Raw genomic sequence first — 21,647 nt, 5'->3', positions numbered from 1 at the left:
TAATAAAAATATTTTTCTATTTTTCACAATAGAACCGAGCAATTATTTATCGTCTAATGATCTTTTATCATGATTTTAATATCTTTCTGTTTTCTTCAAACTTGATCAAACACAGTACTCCGTAATAACATCAACCAATTATAAGTTATGCTTCGTTTTTATAATATTTCAATAATTCTAATGTTTCTTTTTTTCGAAAACACGAATCTTCTGTTGGGGTAGAACAACAGTGAAGAACTGATGTCTGCGGACCTTGTTTAGCCGGTTAAAACACCACGTCTCCCCTCTTCGAGGCATCTTTTTCTGCCCACGGAAAATTGGGAGCTCATTCATGAGTAAAATGCGTGCCGGTGACCAGGCGTTTGTTTAACAAAAAAAAAAAAAATGGAAAAGAAAAAGGGGAGGACACACGAGCCTCTACATGTCGATCACTTCTGCGTAGCATTTGGGGAACCTGCGTCATTCGACAAGGAGAATTGTTCCTCGTACGTGATTTTATTATAAATCAAAGGTATTTTAACCCCGTGCTTTAGTAATATAAAGCGACACATGTCGTATTCGTGGTATAGTTAAAATTTCAAATTAGATTTGGAGAATTGAAAATAAAAATAACCCTTTGTAATTTGAAACATTTGTATTTTTAATAATTTTAATTCTAAATAAAAAATTTACGAAATTCATTAGCAAAAAAGATTTGAAATCAAGAAACTAATCTTTTGCAATTTGGAATACAAGTATTAGAAATCTTTTATTTTTCGAGTTGTAATAAAAATTTTAAATTTGTACTTTTTATTGCCGAAGGAATATTAACTAAAGATTATTTAATACATTTTAGAAGCAATTCTAAGTTATTCTAATTTTTATTTGTTTGCGAAATTTTACATTTCGTATCGCATCAAGGTCGCAAATTTTATTAGCCTTATGTTGACAATAAAGATTCTGCTGAACCTGTAGAATTACGTAAACCAAATTCCTAACTCCTATAAACTAACCGACAGTAAATCATTATCCAAAGAAAAAATCATTTTTCCTACCCGAGCTAAACCTAAGCAAGTTAATATAATAATAATAATAATAATAAAAATAATTTTTGCTACCCGAGCTAAACCTAAGTAAGTTAATATAATAATAATAATAACAAAAAAATAATACATTTTTATTCCACAACAACTGGCAAAGTTCCTCCTTGCTTATGGGACAAAAAAAGCTTGGCGTCGCGTGGCGTAAAATTTTCGCAAACTTCCTCAATTCTCGAGAAACACTGCATTTCTTTCAAACTATGAATCATAAGGATAATACAATGACGTTTAATTAATTTCTGCACTGTTTTAAATTGATTTGACAAAGAGTTTAAGAAATGTCGGTGGTGCGCTGAATGTACTTAATTTAGATACGTCTTCGTGTCATTAAGAGACATAAAGATGCTCCATGACCCCGGATGAAATCATTGAATCTGTTAAGTACAGTGAACGATGGTAATTACTGAAATTAGACCGTCTAACTTTTAATGAATAAATGGCTTGTGACACGCTGCATTAATTTATTATTTCATTTTCCAAGTTCTGGTTACGAATGAATTTCTTCAAAATAATAAAATTACCGTTTGTAAGAAATTTTCTATAATTTAATGGGCGAAAGAACGTTTTGTAATGGAGTTAGAAACTGATTCGAATTTATAAAGTGGACAGTCGTTTAATCGGATGACTAACCACTGAACTTTTATCAGCATCGCGGTGAGTAGCTGATAAATATAGCGACAGGTTTTTGTTTGTTTTTGCAGCGACCGAACTGAACTTTAAGCGATCCTTGTACTTTTAATAAAAAATTTCAAATATCGTCAATGAATCATTGCTATAATTATCTAATTATTAAAGATCATTTTTAAATACTGAATTCCTTCAAACAGTTTATTATAATTATTATAATAATAGTACTGACGCTACCAAAAATTATTCTTAGCTACTGAATATTTTGAAAAATTTTAAAACCTACCATCGAATCGCTAACATTATTGCCAATAATATTATTCTGATTATTGATTACTATAATTATCTAATTATTAAAGATCATTTTTAAATACTGGATTCCTTCAAAAAGTTTATTATAATTATTACAATAATAGTACTGACGCTACCAAAAATTATTCTTAGCTACTGAATATTTTGAAAAATTTTAAAAACTACCAACGAATCACTAACATTATTGCCGATAATATTACTTTGATTATTGATACTGCTTCTTCTCTCAAAAATTTCATTATGCAACCAGACTATTATTTAACAGTACAGCGTTCCAAAATATTTTGAAGACCTCAGTTATTTCTGTAGAATGATGATTATTAATGATTAGGCTGACAAACGTACCACGACTCATTTGAGGTTCCTTCAAACTGGCCATGACTTAATTTCAGATCTGCAAATGATTTTATTTTTTTCTCTTTATTTTTGACGAGGAATTAGAGCAACACGTCTCGCGTCAATTTTTTCAATGACTCATCTTTGAAAGCGTTTAAAATCTTAGCAGATGGACGAGAAATCGCTTTGTTAAGACAGATGTTTCGATCATTCGAAGATTAATGACTAAAAATTCCGGTATGAATGGTAATTTCCGGTGAGGCATGCAAAAATTCTGTTACAATGTTATTTCTTCTTAATGGACCATGTCTGTTAAGAGGAAAGTTTATTTTTTCACTTGGAAGAATTAATTAACGATTTTCACTCACGTTATCATTTTGGAGGAGACTGTAGGAATTGTTCGAAGGTCCTGGACTGGGTGACGTAAGTTCCGAAAGTTTGCTGGGAGATAATTTCTCGCTATTTCCACCCTCTGCACTGTCACTGCTTCCACTTCCGCTAAAAATTACAAAATTAATGATTAAAATCTAATCATCTATCACTTCTGACAATTTGAAATCAAAACTAAAAAAAAAAAAAAAAGATTCTTTTTAAATTCTTTAATGACAAAAATCATTAAAAAAATTAATAATTAAAACCCTAACTAACAACAATTTTTAAAAACAGAAATGAAAATAAAAATCTCAAAGATTAACAGTGCAACAAAAGATGCTCTTCTAAATTTCACACATTAGTTTCAACGATTCTTCGACCACTCGAAAGATATCCAATGCCCCATAAATACTCAAGGTGGACCACACGAAAGTCCCCGAATAATTAATCTTACATAAGAGTGATTTTAAATCGCGTATAAAAAACAAGGTGTTTTAACCGGCGAAGGAGGATCGGTACTAACCAGCCAGGGCATAGCCAAGGCAGGTATTATTAAAACCTAACAAGTACAAAGTGACTTGGGTCGACCGGTTCGGTACCACCAGCATGGCATTTAATTCTTCTACAATGTTCAACGTGGCTTGACGACACTCTTTCCGATCCCGTTGCTATGGCAACGTTGTCCTTGACCCCCAAGAACGGGGTCATCTTTTTCATTCTGTTGCTTGTTTTACCTTTGAGGCCATTCGTGGATCTCCTGTGCTTTTGTCTCCATCAGAGTTACCGTTGTTTAAGGAAAATATATTTTCAGTGACTTAGGTTCATTTAGGACACCGTGGATTGAATTTAAATCAATAGAGAAAATTAATTAAAAATGTTAAGTGGTTGTGCTGTGCCTTTAGATGAAATAATACCTATCAGATTTACCATAATTTATGGAAATATACTTTATTATATTTTAAGGGTTTTAAAGTCATTTGGGATATTTTAGATATAATTTTAATTAAAATGGTACTTTCTAGTTTAACTTTAAGAAAATGGTAAAAAATGTGGCGTAATAAATTCACAGAAAACTCACAAGAAACGTTGCCGAATTTCACGAAAACGTATCTCCAATGGTTGACAGCAATTTTCGCAGAGCCAATCCTTACTGGCAATATAAATACGATTGCTGGTAATGAAAGTGACCAAATTGCAGCCAGTAATCCTAGCTTCGTTGAAAATGGTCGCACCCACCTCCCTCGCGTTCATTCTCGCACATAATCCACCCCTTTTTTTCAGCAATTCATTTGAAATCTCCTGGCAAATTTTCAACGACGCAATAATTCATTCGCGATGACCCATCAATTTCTTCAGTTTCGTCAACACCGATGACACCATCCTCTCTCGGGCAAATATTGTTTTTCCTCGCCTCAGTGGATTCCACGTGGAACACGTTTTGCATCAGCTCGGAGAATAACACGTCACAGGAATATACTGTTATTCTCAGTCCAAAAATCGATGACTTTCATTCAAAATTTCAACGATACTTCATGGTATATTCGTTACTTGAAAAAGATTTTGAAATATTTTTATTTCGACAATTTTGTTAATCAGTATAAATGAAAAATTTTATTATTTGATCTCTTCGACTTTCTACTGATAAATCATCATGCTGGTTGCCTCTACACTCGGCTTTCATCATTTAGAAAACATTGTTCAAATGTTCTATTTGCTACATTTGAAAGAAGAAAAATTATCACTGAAGAATTGTCCAATACAGAATGTCCAATGAATAACGTTTATCTTATTACACAAAATAGAATTACAAATTTGTCAGTTACTATTCAGAATAATTTCACTGAAATTATCATATCAGAATTTCTCAAAGCCACAGTCCACAGAATGAATCCAAAAGCACAGTTTCACAAAATCATTTCCATCCACTAATCTGTCCCAGTTTTATTCCAAGAAAGAATCCCAGGTTCGAGAAAATCCATGGTTGCAGAGTGTCCATTATCCAGCTATCTTATCAAAGGTATCAGTGGTTCAAGTTCCTCGTCAGCTTCTTCAGTCGTGTGTAGTTTCACTAAAACGACGTTGGTTAGTCGCGGAAAGGCAGTTAGCTGCAACAGATATCGTATCAGCAGATAACACAGTACCCCACCCACTGGTTGTCCAAGTAACGAGAAGGAGTGATAAAAAGCGTTTTATTAAGCCGGCGGTCGCAATCAGCCTCTGTTAATCAGTGATTCGATTGGATGTTTCCGAGCCAACAACAACACTGCTTTCTCGCTTTTGCCAAGGCTGCGACACCTTTTACTCTCGATGGATTCCAGTTTCACTAAACTGGCCGATAAAAAGAGAGACGCGTCTATGCAATTCTTGCCGCGTGCCAACGACGACCAGCTGTCTTGCACAAGAAATTTGTTCCATTTAATCGTAAAAAGCAATAGAGAAACGTGGTGACGATTGCCTTGCCTCCAGCCGGTATTTTGTTATGCTTTTGCGCTTCAGGTGATTGGAATCCTCAGTTGTTGGTTTCATATTTTGCATATTTCTTGTTGTATTTGAATTAATTTTTTCATAGTTACACTGGTAAGCTTTACTCGTCGAAGTTTCATTGGATAACTTGATTGATGGATTTTCTATCACTGGGTTTATAGATAAGGCACGTTTCACTACCACCACTGAAATGACACTGAGGGATCAAATGTTCTAACGCGATTTCATAACACAAAAGTATCACGAAATAAGACTTATGATGCATTAATTGAAAGCTTAAAAATTAAGGAAAATTATTATATAAATTCCCCATTAATGCTCTTGACATAAAATGAGTAGTTGCAATAGTAGCAAACAATGTCGTTGCACTTTTTATATTGCAAAGATCATGACATAAAAGTATCATAAAATCCCGGTTATGTTACATCAAAATAAAGCTTAAAGATTGCCAAAAATAACCGTGTAAATGTTTTGCTGAATTTCCTAATAATTCGCATTCGAAAGTGACATGACTCACCTTTCAGTTGGTCCCGTTGAATAACTAGAGGATTCTTCGCCAGACTCCACGCTATTGAAAGAAGTACAATTCATCTTCCTTTCTTCCCACTGTGACCTAACTTCGTCCTGAACTCTTCGTTTCAGCTCCTCTACTCTTCGTCTTTCTTCAGAAATCACTTGGCTGCCTGGAAACAAAAATAATAATATGGATAATTATAAATCTGCAGTTCAACGCTTCTATTTGCATATTAATAGAAAAACTGTTATGCCTTTGGGCACATGTCAAGAGCGAAGCTCATTAATTTTTCATCTCTTTGTTATTTACCTTGTTTAGCTAAATGAAGCTGTCGATTTCTCTCAATTTCCTTGAGGGACTCGATAGTCTTCCTTCCCAAGCTGCCCTGATTGTTTACAATGGGAGAGTCAGTAGTGACCCTGGAGATCCTGTCGAAGTCTTCCCTGCTCGGAGATCGTTTCTCTTCGCTGTTCTCGCAATTCTGTGCTAACTTTGTCAGCTCGTCGTTGATCGCTCTAACTCGGTTTCGACCCTGACAACATCAAATTAAATAATGTAATGAAAAGATAATTAATTACTATTTAAACAGGAGTACAAGGTACACACTTCTTCTAACCGCTTCAAATGCGCCAACTTTTGTCTTTCGAGGCTCCTGGCATCTTTAGTCGCCGTGCTTTTTGCTTCTGATCTCTGAGATTCAAGGTGGTTCAATCTAGCTTTTCTAGTCTCTATTTTGGCTGTCAGTTCGCTCAAGTATCTGGAAACAAAAAATACAATATTAATTAAATTCATTGCAATGACTTTGTACATCACACTATTTAAATGCTCAACAAATTTTAATTTTTTTAACAATATAAAGTAATAGATTTACCTTTGTAATTCTTCTCTAGTGGCAAGTTTACTCGCTTCTTCTTCAAGATGATGGAACTCAAGATCCTCAAAGGCCTTTCTTTCAGACTCAAGGACATCCTGTTGAGCCACCAGCTTTTCGCCAACTTCTTGTTGCATCCTTTCATCCGTGCAATTCGTCAGTTCTTCTTCTAAACGATTACAAGCTTGCTGAGCTCTCTGAACTCTCTGCTTCGCTTCCGCTTGCAAATTCGCCTGAGTAGTATTATCCTCAGCCATTTGTCTCTCCAATTCGTTAATTCTCATTTGCACTTTTATTTTTTCACCTTCGTCTTGGTTCAATTTCAAAGATTCTGATTCGTATTCCGCAGAGAGCAAGGCTTTCTCCAATTCAAGCTGTTGTACAAAATTGAAATTAGAAACATTGTTAATAAAATAACACACGTTCAATTTGATGTGTTTTTTCATTTTTGTAACCTGTTCTAATGTCAGCTTCTGGCACTTGGATTTTGGGAACAAGGAACAAAATTTCTTCATGTTTAACACTGTTGAAGAATCAAAGACGACTGAAGGAAGGACGAATGTCGAATTTATCACGGAAAAGACAAACTCAGATAAGGAGATAAAGTTATGGATTATCCTTAAGTATTGAGTGCACTTCCTATCTCTAAACTCAAAGTCATATTTGTTTTCCAGAAAGTTGAAATTGTGACCAAAAATGTTAAACATGAAAAAGGAACACTTGACATAAAATAGAAAACATCTAGGATTGGAGAGCAAAGGATGTGGGTAAATATGAGCCTATAATTTTTGGTTAAATATCACAAATAGTTAGAAAATAATTTTACATATACAATACTGTCCTATTACCACTGGTGCAACTAAAATTTTTATCTAGGTGTGAAGTATCTAGTAACATCATTTTTTACGATTCTAAGTCCAATTTTCCCCTTACCTAAGTTTACCAATGAATAACAAATATTTCTAAATATAAAAAAAAAAATATCCAGATCACACACCTCTCTACTAATTTCCTCTTCCTGTATCTCAATATCAGCTACACTCCTCTTCAAGGCATCCATATTACCAAGAATATGCAGCTTTTCATTCTGAAGAAATTCAATATACTTCTTCCTATCCTCTTCCTCAAGTTCCTTTCTCTCTTTATCAGCCTTAGCCTCGTTCGATTTCGCGTTGTCCTTCTCAGAGTTATTCTTTTTCGGAATCGTGCAAATTTCTTTAGATTTCGAAAGCATAGAAAGCTGCTCGATAGCCTCTAGAAGGTCGTCGTTCGAAATGGCCAGTTTATTTTCAATCATCTCGTAAGAATTTGACAGCTGGCCATTCTTCTTTGGCATGGAATGATTATTTTGATTATTATTCTGAACTGGTCCTATCACTACATTCTCGTATAGACTTAAATTCCCATTCTGTTGATTAATTCTTGTTCCATTCAATTGGATCGTTCCATAAGTAGAAGTTTCTTTGTCGTTGCCACTATTATTGTTTAACGGTGAATTATCAACCGTCGCGTTCTCGTAGCTGGAGCTACGACCGTGCGAGATTGAATTGGAAAAACTATGGTCCCCGTTGCCAAGAACGTTTGGCCATTTAACTGATTGGTTATTGTTCGGCGTGGTTGATTGTGGATTACCATTTTGAAAGACCATCTTCGAGTTTTGTACACACACATTTTCGTATGATGCTGAGTTTGATGGTGGTTTTATAGCGTCGAAGGAGAAATGAGGTTGATTCTTTGATGGACTCTTGGGGCTGTCGAAGGGAGAGCTGTAGCCCAGTCTTTTGTCTCGTGGAAGAGAACCATTTGTCTTGATCCTATGAAAAAAAGAAAAATTTGTAATACAATAATTGCTGAAGAATTTTAAAAACTAGGTATCATATTTTATACATACCTGTTAGGTTGTCTGGGCTTCTCCGTGGTGCTCTGTCTCTCGTACTCTGCGCACATAGCAAGAATCTCCTCCAGCCTCATCTTCTCCTGTCTCTCAATCTCCTGCTCCCTCAGTCTCTCTTCTTGAGCCTGTTTCCTTCTGCTCTCAGCTTCTCTACGTTTATTCTCAGCGTCAATCTGTCTCTCCCTCAGTTCCTCCAAGGAACAACCGCTTCCAATGCTTGGAGTTGGACTCTTCACTCTTACAAATCCCCTTTTGGGTTCATTGTACTTTGGATTGCGATTGAAAGCTGGACTGGGTGGCTGTATCCTCTTGATATTTGGATTTGAACCAAACTTGGGCGCTTCTGATACATTCCTCAGACTCCCATAGTTCCCATTGGGGGAGCTGTTACAGATATTAGGATTAGAACCAAATTTCTCCAGCTGGAGGTACTCAGTGGTGGTAGTTTTTGTGACAATCAGACTCTGACTCATGTCAAACTCTCTAGGGGTTAATTCATCAAGATCATTTGATCTTTGACAAGTGAAACTTCTAGACATCATGTCAGCCTGATTGGCAGTGTTTTTGGTGATCAGGTTCTGAGTACTCTGACTGTTCTCGTTATTGTTCTCCCTGTAATATGGCTTGTAGCTTTTCAGGTAGGATTCAGCATTAGAATATACTTGGATCTGATTGTGATTAGGCGTGGAACAATTCTGATAATTAGGAGTATTAGATCTGCTGGGTGTTCTCTGATGATTTTCATCGGTACAATGATTCGGAGATGAGGAAACAAAGCAATTTCCAGGGGAAGATGTATTAAGGAATGGTCCTGAAGATGAATTAAAGGACGGAGTATTCGAACGGCTTCTTTCTAAGTTCGTCAGGTTCTGCAGAGGAGAATTGTTGCCATTCTTCAGGGAGATCAAACTGGAAGACCTAGAGTGTCCTAGAATCTGATCAGCTGGCACATTTGTAGTGACAGCTCCGGCTGGGAATACTTTCGGAGAGACACAATTGTTTCTGTTCTGCTTTGCAAGCATCTCGAACTTTGTCAGTTTCCCAAGGAAACCTATTTCATCATCCGAACAGGAGTTCCTTGGCGATTTCCTTGGCGCCACCGGAGGTTTTCTTTCCAGATGATAGTTCTCCTGAAGCTGGTGCTCGGGGAGGTTGAAACTTATGGGGGCCATTGAGATTCTTGAGTGTGGAAGCACGGATCTTAGTTGCTTTGCTTCTGCTGGATGGTTGAAGCGCATGTAGTTCGATCTTCCGATTGATAACATGCAGCCTAAATTAAAATTAAAAAGAAGTTATAGTAATTAATTTTTTAGCTGTTTTATTATGTTTCTGGGCAGGAGGCTTGAAAGATGGTCTGTGGTAGGTATGGAAATTAATTAGTTAAGTACTTAAGTTAATTAATGATGGAAATTAGGAAGTTTCAATGGTTTTGATAATTTTATTAATTTTGGAGGTTTATAAGGTAGCTCTTAACAATTTTTTTACATTTTAAAGATCTGTAAAATGGAGAGATTGACTTAATCGGTGAGTTGTATTTGGCCATACGAATTTAAGTCAAGGTCTTACCTTGAGCAAGTCTCACTGGCGAATTTATTGGTACACCATCGACAGCAGTGTTTCCATTTATGGGGTGAAGAGTGACCACGCCGTTTTTGTTTTCAATCGCGCAATGAATGGATTCAACGCCTGTACCGACCACAGCAATGTCCGCATCTCTACTCGATCCTAGCGTCAGCTTACCTAAAACAAAACGAACAACAATTTTCCCTTTTTCTTCAAAACAGTGTAGAAAGGCATTTTATGTAACTCTATGTAATTTTAACTATGAGTGTAGATGGGTAGAAAATCGGTGCCAACTTGGAACGAAAGCGTTTCCTGCATGCTTTCATCTTCACAATTCACAGAGTTGGCTCTCGAATCTGAGCCAAGTATTTTAGAAGTGGCTCGTTCAGGAAGAGAGAGTGTTCATTGTAACAATTTATGAGGTATTTCATTAAAAAAAAAAAGCTATCTATAATTTTTAATAACGTAATCTTATTATTTATAGATAATTATAACGCGAAGGGATTGCAAAGTTATCTTTTGTTTTTTATTAATTTTATTTTCGTTCGAGGATTTGACTGGTAAAGGAAAAAGGAAAATTGTATATCTTTTCACAGGATTTTCCCAGCGAAATAGCTAAACGTGTACGAGTAGCACAAGCTGCAAGAAGCGAGTAAATCGTGGTTGCATTCTACAAAGGACTGCAGTTATATTTAGTTTTGGCGCGGTCGTGCAACTCTCGCACATTTTCGGTCTTTTTGGAAAAGCTTCCGCAACGTTCAAAATAACTGGCAAGGGTTAAATCTTTGCCTACTTTATGGAATAAAAATTTTTCAAACCTCTATTCCTATTAAAATTACTTTGGAACGTTAATTAACCCTTGAACAGTGGAGACTATTCAAAATGTGGTTCTCTCCATGGTCCGCCGCTCCACTTCGTTTAATTCATCGATTATTAATTTTATTTTATTTTTTATTTATTATTTAATCATTTTTTTACGATCCAAAAAGCATTTGCATTCCAACTCTTAAAAGTAGCACACTATTTTCTGTTCCAACGATCAGTAGAAGAAAATGCGCTACTTTCAGAGAAACAACGAGTAAAAGAGAATGATAGAAGTTCCCTGAAAATCCACTTCACTTTGAGGATTGACTCATGCAATAATTTACATTACCACGTTCATTCTCTTTCCCTTTTCGTGGTTTTCTCTATCTTTCTCCGTGTATGCATCGACTATATTTAAGTGCAACGTACCACGCTTATGAGACAGAACGTTCCTCGTGGGTTACTGTCCTCTCCTCCCCTTCGTGAACGCCATTACGCCATTTATATACGGTGCACAGAGGCGTCATATGCACGTGCACTTTGTGAATGCACCAACGAGCATCGCAACTCTTCTTTTTTTTTTTTTAAATTTATAATAAGCAAATAATACTTCGATAACAGAGAGGAATTAAATAAAATTTTGATAAAGGATTGAGATGTTTATTTTATTTATGGGTCATCATGTGGGGGGAGTCGGTTCTAGGAAATGGAAAATGTTTCCGGGAATAGGAAATAAAATTTTCTCTTTCGGTGTATGTTTCTTTCTAAGAACAGACTTCACACGAAGTTTATTTCTAATGTCAGACACGTTGGCTGAGGCTCCTCGGCACTGAGAAGAAACAGTGAGATGTGGTTCATAGAATCTATGTTTAATTGTGGATAATAACGATTTCTTGACAGAAAAGTATTTCGAAATTCAACTTGTGGTATATCAAATTAAAATTTAAACTTTGACGAAAAAGATGATATAAAGCTTTCTTGAATATTTTGACTATAGTATGAATAATATTAAATTGCAACAAACAGTGTTTGCGATTGCAATTTTGAAACATTCAGATTCAAAGATAATTTCATGACATAAAAGTATTATCAAATGACACATTTAATACACCAATTTAAAGCTTAAAGTGTAACGAAAATGACCGCATAATCATTTCTCATCTTATCAGAGCCAATCTCCAAAAAAATTTAAACGTTTCCGTCATCCGTGCCAATTTCATCTAGCCAATTTTCTGCAGAAATTAGAAATTAGCAGTCGGCGATGCAATTAGCTGAGTAAAATTCATTAACGAGAAACCCTGGTCTGTCCCGTAAGTCATGACAACCGGGATATCTCGGTCGGGGCGAAAAATTCACTTTTAAAAATACACATTTGACGCGGCAGGAAGCCGAGAGGTCCTCCGGAGCACGTGCATCGATGTCGAAACCGGAAAGCAGTCGACCAAGTACAAATATTTGCATTCGAATCGAATAGAAGACGGCACACGCCAGCTTATTATGTTAATAAAGGCGAGCTTCGCGAAGGAAGAAGAAATTTCATAATATCTTTTGTAATTTCCCGGGCGACTATGATACAATCATTCCGCGGATAACAGCGTTGAAGACTATGACTTCGATAAAAATAGCGTGTATTTACCAGTATTATATTTGCTTATGAATTGGACACTGTTCAATGTAAGTGACGATCAGCCATTTTGTATTAAGAATACTAACGGGGCATTTATATGGTCACTTTAAGGAAATTTCAAGCTTTAATTTGACGTTCCATAAGTGGTATTTAATGATACTTTTATGTCATGAAAATGACTTAGACTTTTCATGTTTCAGAGTTGGATTAGTATAATCGTATAATGGCATTGTTCGTTGCAATCCAAAACTACTTATCTTGTATTAAAAATATCAATGGGTCATTTATGTAGTACTTTTCTTCAAGGTTTAAGCTTTATTTTAATGTACCATAAGTGCCATTTGGAGATACTTTTCATTCATGAAATTATGTTAGAAGATGGAACTTGATGCACAACAAACAAATAGAAGTTCACTCGACGTTGCGTTGATACAGTTAATTTTTTTTTGAATCTTTTAGTTTTAAATTAGAGTAATATTACCTTCTGGTAAAGGATGCAGGGTCACCGCGGTGGATAAACGTCCGCTTCCCATGGAAACGAGATGCGGAGCTTCCGTTTGTACTCGCAGCGCTCGTCCAGCTTCGCGCACCTCAAGACCGGCGGTCGCCATGCCTGAAAATAAAAAAAGAAATTTCCTCATCGATAACAATCTTCATACCTTAAATTAACCCAAGAAAAATTTTCTAAAATCAAATACGTTTTCCTCAAATAAAAAAAAAAAAAAAAAAGTATCTTGTCGAAGTTTTACGAGTGAGATCGATCTGCCGGCACGAGACGAGAAAAATAAACGACGAAGAAAGGAAACCGGTCTCCAGGATTCTTTTTCTTCTTTTCTTTCCTTCCCGTTCATCCCGGAGTCACGGGTCATGATAAATTAGTGGGTATGCACCGTGTGGAGGAGGCCGTTGTAGAAACCCAAGAAAAGGATTCTTAATCCTTTACCTTGACGTATAAATGCGTCCAATATTGCTAATAACACGTATTGGCATAAATAAAACTAAAATGAAACCTTCGGAAAAATTAAACAATAATAAATTAAAATTAATTTAAGAAGTCATGACAAATGGTTGCACTATTTTTGAAAGCATAGCTGGAAGACGTTATTTCTCGTGTTAGAATACGATAGGCAAAGTTCAACGGGACAGGCTAGCGTAATGCGCTTAATTAAAGTTGTTTCAACTCGTTAAGATCGTTCGCACGGGATGAACAACCCTATAAAACGATGGAGGTTTGTCGACAACTGGAACGACAATTTCCAGCGATGAAATTTCATTTCTATCGTAAGAAATTTATTCGAATTAAAATGAAGTAATTTGTTAGAATTTTTTTTACGTTACGATATTAAATCTAATAATTAATTAATGGTAAATTTAATTATTAATCAATAATAAATTTAATAATCATTCAATGGTAATTAATAATTAAAAATTAATCAATGGTAAATTTAATAATCTTCGTTATAAGATTCAAGCATGCATTTCTTAGAATATCATTCAACTGCATTTCAATTGATATTCTAATCTCAAGAGGGTTTCAAAATAATGATAAGATAATGACCGGTGCAGTTAATAACAAACATGGTTATTCGTTCTAAGAAAAATTCCAGAATTTCTTAGCAAAGAATTTCATTACTATTTCAAATCTGCAATTAAAAAAAAAAAAAAAAATAAAAAGGAGGAAACACAAATTATGCAAACGTTTGAGAAAGAGAAGAACATTCCTCACTAAAGTTAACAGTGATCTATTTTTAATCATCAGAGTTAATCCTCTGCAATTTCAATGTAAACGAAGCTTAAAAAAGATTTCTCTGAGGCCTTGATTTTTGTACGAATCAGCCCATGACGTAATATAAAAAAATATTAAATGTTTTCTTTTGAATATGGAACTTTATCTTCGATGATGTCAGTGACATTCAGAGTGTCATGAAACTGCAAATGAACAAGAAAAAAAAGAACTAAAATTTTCCAGAATTTTAAATTTAAAATAAATTCTGACAACTCTTCTAATCTTTAAAATTAATTGTCAAAAATCTATGAATATAAATTCAAGGTAATTAATTCCATAATTTTTCTAATATTGTCTAAATTAATTTTTAATTAAATTTGCACTCTAAGTCATAGGTGACCCGGTTATGTCTTTCAAGTGTTAAATGGAACTCTTCCAATTTCTCCAGATAGAAAGTAATTATAATGCAAGAAAAAATGATTAATCTCAAGAGAATAGACTATCGTGTTTCACTTTCGACATTGGAAACGTGAAATGTGGTACAGAACGTAACCCTTTGGAATATTAGTCTTCCACGAATGGAGGAATTTCGAAGAGAAAAAAAGCAGCTGGTTTTTCTTACAAAAATACAGCTCGTAAATCGCAGAGGAAAAACAAAATTGCTGGAGCTACCAGCATACTCATCGCACAGGAATGCGTAATTAGTAGCACATGAAAGACGTGATTCTTTTCAGTAATAATAAAGACAATGTAGATTTTGCTGCAGAAAAAAATAAGAAAATTTTTTCTCACAAATATTGATAAGAATATTAAAAATAAACATGGCAACTTAAAGGTGAATTCAAAAACAGCCTTGACAAGGAGCAGGTGTTTCAACTTTGAAACACCTGCGGAGGGCAGGTGAACTCGTGTCAAAATGACCCTTCGGTTGCTTAATAAATAAATTATTTTCCAACTTTTGTACAAAGAGCCAGCATGGAGGACATACGCGCTTTCAGCTGCGAAAGGACGGTTTTATGGTGGCAAAAAGTGAAGAGCACAAGATGGTAAAGCAGAAGGGGAACTCGAAGAGCTGAAGAAATTGTCGGGCTAGCCGTCTGTTGCCGTGACTTTGTGAAACGTTCACAGAGAACATGAATGATATAACACTATATCGAAAAATTCATATTTAAATCAAATTTCAAAAAAGAATTCAAATGAATCCGACAGTTGTATGCATTTTTGGAAACCTGTATGCAGTGGTGCATCAGAAAAGTGCATATTGCACATGGATGCATTCTAAAAGTTTTTCCTCTAGCATCAACAAAGGAATAGCTAGAGTTTATAAAGATCAACAAATATGTAACAAATAATTATTAAAATAAATAAATAAAATATACATAGATTTCCTAATGCATCAGAAAAGAACAGTTGCACTGCATAATGGTAAAGTATAATATATAAAAAAATGCGGGAAGTATGAAAGAAAGGTTTGCGACGTATTGCGAGTTGAAACGTGCGCATGCAAGCATGGAGTGCATAAAAGTGCATCTCGGGCGTGTGTGAGTGCAGCAGCGGATGTTCTATATGCGGAGGACCGGACGTGGAGCGACGTGTACCTGACGCCGCTCGTCGTCGCCACTAAAACCGTTTCTGTAAATAAACTCGTATCTGTCAGTGCTACGAGATCGTTTTCTCTATTCTTTTAGAATATTAAATTATTTCAATATTTTCGACTATTTAAAATTTAAAGAAATTTAATAATATCTAAGGTCTAGTAGTGACGTATATGTATATACGTCGTTCATAATTAAAGGGTTAAGAAATATTTTCCAAAATCATACATGAAATAAAAGAATGAATTAATTTGAGTATTTGGGACCCAAAGGCGTCTCCCATAGATAATGAAACGCCTTGACCTGTTTGTAACAGTGAATCCGTATGGGCACCCATATGAACCCGTATTCTGCGAGCACGAGGAAGGAAGTGTCATTCACTGATTCTTTTGTGCTTCATATTTAGTCTACTTGCATTCCAATGGAAACGTTCAGCTGTAATTCTTCAACTGCATATTTTAACCCTTTGACCCGTTACACTAACAACATACGGTAAAACGCAAAAAGAATTTGTATGAAAATATCCAGATCCAATGTTTAATAAATCTTCAATGCAAATAACCTTTATACAACTGCCCTAGCGTTATAATTTATATTGAAACATAAAATCCGTTTATTATCCTTGAATCAAATATTTGCTCGACCCAGAAACTCATCCACTAATGTATCCTTATCATCTTCTCCAAACACATTGCAGCACAAAGTTCCAAAGCACCACTTCAATATCCCATTTCAGCAGTCTGCACACGGATAAATCATCGTTATCAATATTACCGTGTCCGTTATTTCACGTAGCGAGTGTTTATTAGAGACTTTCACGTCGGGTCAGCGATATGGTTGAAAGGGAAAAAATATACTTTCATTTCCACTGTCCATTTCCATGGGACACGTATATACGTTCCTTCGTGTCCTTGCCGCTTCGTCACATGAATAATCAATTAGTGATAATTTGTATTACGTGGCAAAGACAATACCATTTAACATTGAAGACTAACAGTAATATTGACAGTGATAGAAATATTGATAATTGGGACATTAGTGATTGAAGTGTTCAGGGTACTAACGTTAGTGATAGTCATATTGACAGTGGAAGGGGTAGTGATTCAACCATTGATACTGAAAGGATTAGTGATTGAAATATTGATAGTGGGGAGATTAGTGATGAAAATATTGATACTGAAAGGGTTAACAACTGAAATATCTATAGTGGAAAGGTTAATGATGAAAATATTGATAGTGGAAGGGTTAGTGGTGAAAATATTGATACTGAAATGGTTAGCGATTGAAATATTGATAGTGAAAGGGTTAGGGATGAAAATATTGATACTGAAATGGTTAACAACTGAAATATCTATAGTGGAAAGGTTAGTGATGAAAATATTGATAGTGGAAGGGTTAATGGTGAAAATATTGATACTGAAAGGATTAGTGATTGAAATATTGATAGCGGGGAGATTAGTGATGAAAATATTGATACTGAAAGGGTTAAAAACTGAAATATCTATAGTGGAAACGTTAGTGATGAAAATATTGATAGTGGACGGGTTAGTGGTGAAAATATTGATACTGAAATGGTTAGCGATTGAAATATTGATAGTGAAAGGGTTAGGGATGAAAATATTGATTGTGAAAGCGTTATTGATAAAATATTATTAGTGCTAACGTTAGCGTTAGAAATATTGATACTGCTAACGTTAGTGATAGAAGTATTGATAATGGTAAGGATATCAATAGTGGAAGCATTACTAATAGTAATATTGATAGTAATAATAGTAATAAGGAAAGTGTTACTAAAATTAATATCAATAGTGATAGCGTCGGTAACACTGATTCTAAATCTACCAAACATATCTGAAACGTTTCAAAACATTTTCTGGTCCACTTAAAACCCACTCACGACCACATTTGACCCATACGGTTAACGACCTTAGAGTGGCTTTTCCCCAAGCTCGTAAAGCTGTCTGCTCCCATAACGGTGCCGGTGACACCTCAACCATAGCTTTTGCATCATCAGAAAAAATATCCGTCCCTCAACGAAAGGTTCGCATAAAAATTCGTTCGTTTATCTAACGATATAATTATAATCTCGGGTGTATCGTTCCTGAACAAATTGACATGCGGCTAGTTGCTCCGCATAACTGTGGCTGAGACCGCAGCATTCTTCAAACGGATTATCATTATCGGCCTTCGTTATACTCAATGAATATCCAATGACTCCGTGTTACGTAGCCTGAATAGCAGTTCTATGATCGTCACGACTTTTTATATCGAACGGATCGTTTCGATAAAATTGATAATTTCTTATCAATTATCATTTCTGTAACGAATGAAAGTCATTTTTCATTGCCTATTCATTCGTTTCGTCGAGTGAAAGCAATGTTGAGAATTAAACTCACTGATGCATGGCGAGGAACAACAGTATCTTATTATATCCATCTTCAATTTTCCCACAAAACAACCACCTTACAGTTCGTCCCGTCATCACGACTAACAATGACAAGTGTCGACGAGGTACTGGGAGGATACAAGAACGGGGCGTAGGTATTTAATAAACGCGTGGTGACACGTGTGGGCGAAAGTTTTGGTGACCGTACATAGTCATCTGTGATTATCGCACGTGTCCCAGATTTCCTAGCAAATCTCGAAACATGAAATTTGCAAAAAGGAAAAAAAAAAATACAGAAATTATTTAACGAACTTCGTGACCGATTGCGAAACGTCTTTTTACGAGCAAAAGAACTGTTTCACGAATTTCCGAAGAAAAATATGGCAGCAAAGGTGATAAAGGCGAGACATGCGTCAGCGTGCAAATCGGGCGAATTGTTTCTTCACGGTTTATTTGATATCGTGCTCGAAGCAAATATTTGCGTACCGCGATCCACTTGGAAAACTATATTCATAAAAGTTCCAAATTGGTCCAAAGTTTTTTGAACGGAACAAAAATTGAAGATTTTCTAAACGATTGTAACGTTTCAAATAACATTGTTTTTCGGATATGCTGATGATGCATTCTTTTCGTGTATGAATAGATGTTGTAATGACGAATACTTTGCTTTTTACAACGCTGTACAAAGCCGTCTGTTTGCCGAAGGAATACCAAAAACACCGAGGAATGCGACCTTCGAGGTCGTTACGACCAACTGTATTTGCACAGGCATTATCAGCAAATGAATTCCCTTAACAAGATCGTAAATGTACCGAACATCCATTCGAAATGTAAATTCAAACACGATTACATGACATAAAAGTATCACAAAATAGTACTTATGATACATCAATTTAAAGCTTAGAGTTTACAGAAAATAACTATGTAAAGGCTTCTTCAATACTCTTAATACAAAATGACTGGTGTTACGCTAAACAACTAGCTTATATTGATATTCATTATGGAACATTGTTCGCTGCAATCCACGACCAGTCATTTTATATTTATAATATCAAGGGGTTTATATAGTTACTTTTGTGAATCTTTAAGCTTTAAATTGATATATCATAAGCATCAGTTGATGATACTTTTCTGTCATGATATTGCATTAGAATTTTCACCCTTCGAAATGAGATATTTGGTATACTACGAAAATATTGTTCGTTGCGATCCACGATCACTCATCTAGTATTAAGAATATCAAAGCAACGTTTATGCAGTTATTTTTGTGAATCTTTAAGCTTTAATTTGATGTATCACAATCGTCAGTTGATGATACTTTTCTGTCATAATACTGCATTTGAATTTTCACCCTTCGAAATAAGATATTTGGTATACTACGAAAACATTGTTCGTTGCGATCCACGATCACTCATCTAGTATTAAGAATATCAAAGCAACGTTTATGCAGTTATTTTTGTGAATCTTTAAGCTTTAATTTGATGTATCACAATCGTCAGTTGATGATACTTTTCTGTCATAATACTGCATTTGAATTTTCACCCTTCGAAATGGGATATTTGGTATACTACGAAAACATTGTTCGCTGCGATCCACGATCACTCATCTAGTATTAAGAATATCAAAGCAACGTTTATACGGTTATTTTTGTGAATGTTTAAGCTTTAATTTCATGTATGACAATGATACTTTTCTGTCATGAAATTGCGTCAGACCATAATTTTCCGAAAGCATTAAAAATTGTTCCCAAAGCACCTACCAACTAATTTTTCGAGGTTCTCGAAACAATTAAAAGAAAGATCAGCCTTTCGTAGAAAAAGCAACCCCGTAGTGTCATCCTCGGGCTACAACCGCGTGGTCGCAGCAAAAAAGAAATCTCTATGGTGTAATAACTTCCGTAATATATTACCAGCAGGCTTCGCGCCTTCATTTCCGTGAATTCCTCTCGTCCATCAAAGAAACCATACACGCTCTCGCGGTGGTCACCCTTTCCAGCACGTGAGATCATCTCGTGGTCGAGGTCATTGCACTGCATCCTTCTTCCTGGTCGCCTGGTTTCACCCCCAGGTTCCATGGAAATGTGACTGGGAAATTCGGAATGCATCCTGGTGACTCATATCACAGGACTTACATTATCAATTATTCATGGGATTCCGTGGATTTTCCGTTAAACAGGTGTTGGAAAAATGAATAACGAGACGGGCCTGTTGTGTATTCAATCGCGTTGAAAGAACGCGAATCGCTCGTCAATGAGATAGAAAGCTACAAATTAGAATTCGCTTTAGCTAATTTCTCCTTGTTACTTTCTAATTGGACTAAACGTACTGTGAATTCGACTATCACACCACCTGGTACGTTTCATTAAACATGAAAGTAACAATTAACAGACGAGCTGTGTTATTCAGCTGAAGATAGGCCGGTGATTTTAGCAGGAGGTGCAAATTTATTGTCGCATGGAAACGAGATATGATAAAGTCGAGGCAGACGTCTTTCTGTTTGCACGTCGACGAGCGCTCTGCAAATTGATATTACCAGCCAACCTGCTGATACGAATTAAATCTGCTGGGAGCAACGCTCGTGCGTCTTATTTCTCTCCCTTTCTAACTGTCGTAATTCACCCTCGAATATTCACCGTACTAACGTTACTGATAGCAATATTGGCAGGGGATTAGTGACGGGAATACTGATTATGAAAAAAAAAAATCGAATTGAGTATCCTCCTCCTTTTTGAAGTCGAATAAAAAGGGAAGTGTGAAGGCTAGCAATGGAAATATTAAAATCGAAAGGGTTAGCGATGGAAATATTGATAATGAAAGGGTTGGAAATAAAAATTTATTTTCTATTAAAAATAAAAATTCTAATCTAGCGAAAGACCTCGGATAGAGAAACCTATGAATTTTGATCGATTCTATTAGCAATTGAATTAACGTTCTATTGGACTTCTAATCAATCGTCGATTGAATCATCAGCATACGAAACGCAATTTTCCTGGAAACGAAGATGAACAGCTGACGCTTATCAATGCGTCATTATTGAAACTAGAGCTGATGATCGGAATATTAATTTGCATCACATTATTCGAAAAATCTATTAATTTCATTACCATCGGTTAAAATTGAGAATTTAAATAGAAAGAGGAGTATGGTAATTTTTTGCGCAATGATTTGGTCGTTCGAATGATCCCGTTCGAATTCCAGATATAAACTTGAGGTAGGCCATGATTCTCGGGGGGGCAAGATTCCCCAGGCTTCTTTCTTTCTTCTTATTCCAGAACTCGCAATGCCGGATCTTATACCCCTCGTTTTTCTTATTTTTTATTCGCAATACCACAACGACGACCTATCACTCTCGCCGTTTCAATGCGAGATCCAGTTTCGCTGCCCGAGACGCCATTTACGGAACGCAATATTCAAGCATTCAAATCTCTCCAATGGGGCCTGAATTTACTTTTCTATAC

General features: G+C 35.6%; 1 protein-coding gene across 2 annotated transcripts in view; it reads right to left on the bottom strand.

The window, feature by feature from the left end:
- Positions 1-21,647, bottom strand: part of LOC114880416 (pleckstrin homology-like domain family B member 1) — a 28,254-nt gene that overhangs the window by 2,807 nt on the left and 3,800 nt on the right. Inside the window, exons 1-10 of one of the 2 annotated variants that reach the window (XM_029196406.1) lie at positions 18,201-18,255; positions 12,965-13,096; positions 10,056-10,229; positions 8,487-9,759; positions 7,593-8,409; positions 6,596-6,969; positions 6,331-6,481; positions 6,034-6,256; positions 5,728-5,893; positions 2,723-2,852 (exon numbers count right to left, since the gene is read on the bottom strand). In XM_029196406.1, the coding sequence (XP_029052239.1) occupies positions 2,723-2,852; positions 5,728-5,893; positions 6,034-6,256; positions 6,331-6,481; positions 6,596-6,969; positions 7,593-8,409; positions 8,487-9,759; positions 10,056-10,229; positions 12,965-13,096; positions 18,201-18,240 (3,480 nt within the window). In that variant the 5' untranslated portion in view covers positions 18,241-18,255. Of the gene's footprint in view, positions 1-2,722; positions 2,853-5,727; positions 5,894-6,033; positions 6,257-6,330; positions 6,482-6,595; positions 6,970-7,592; positions 8,410-8,486; positions 9,760-10,055; positions 10,230-12,964; positions 13,097-18,200; positions 18,256-21,647 lie in introns of those variants that run through there. The other variant, XM_029196407.2, reaches the window with a different exon arrangement.

Source organism: Osmia bicornis, chromosome 1 (genome assembly GCF_907164935.1).
Source record: "Osmia bicornis bicornis chromosome 1, iOsmBic2.1, whole genome shotgun sequence".
Taxonomy (NCBI): domain Eukaryota; kingdom Metazoa; phylum Arthropoda; class Insecta; order Hymenoptera; family Megachilidae; genus Osmia; species Osmia bicornis.
Note: the sequence above shows the minus strand (reverse complement) of the source record. Positions and strands in the feature narration are given on the sequence as shown.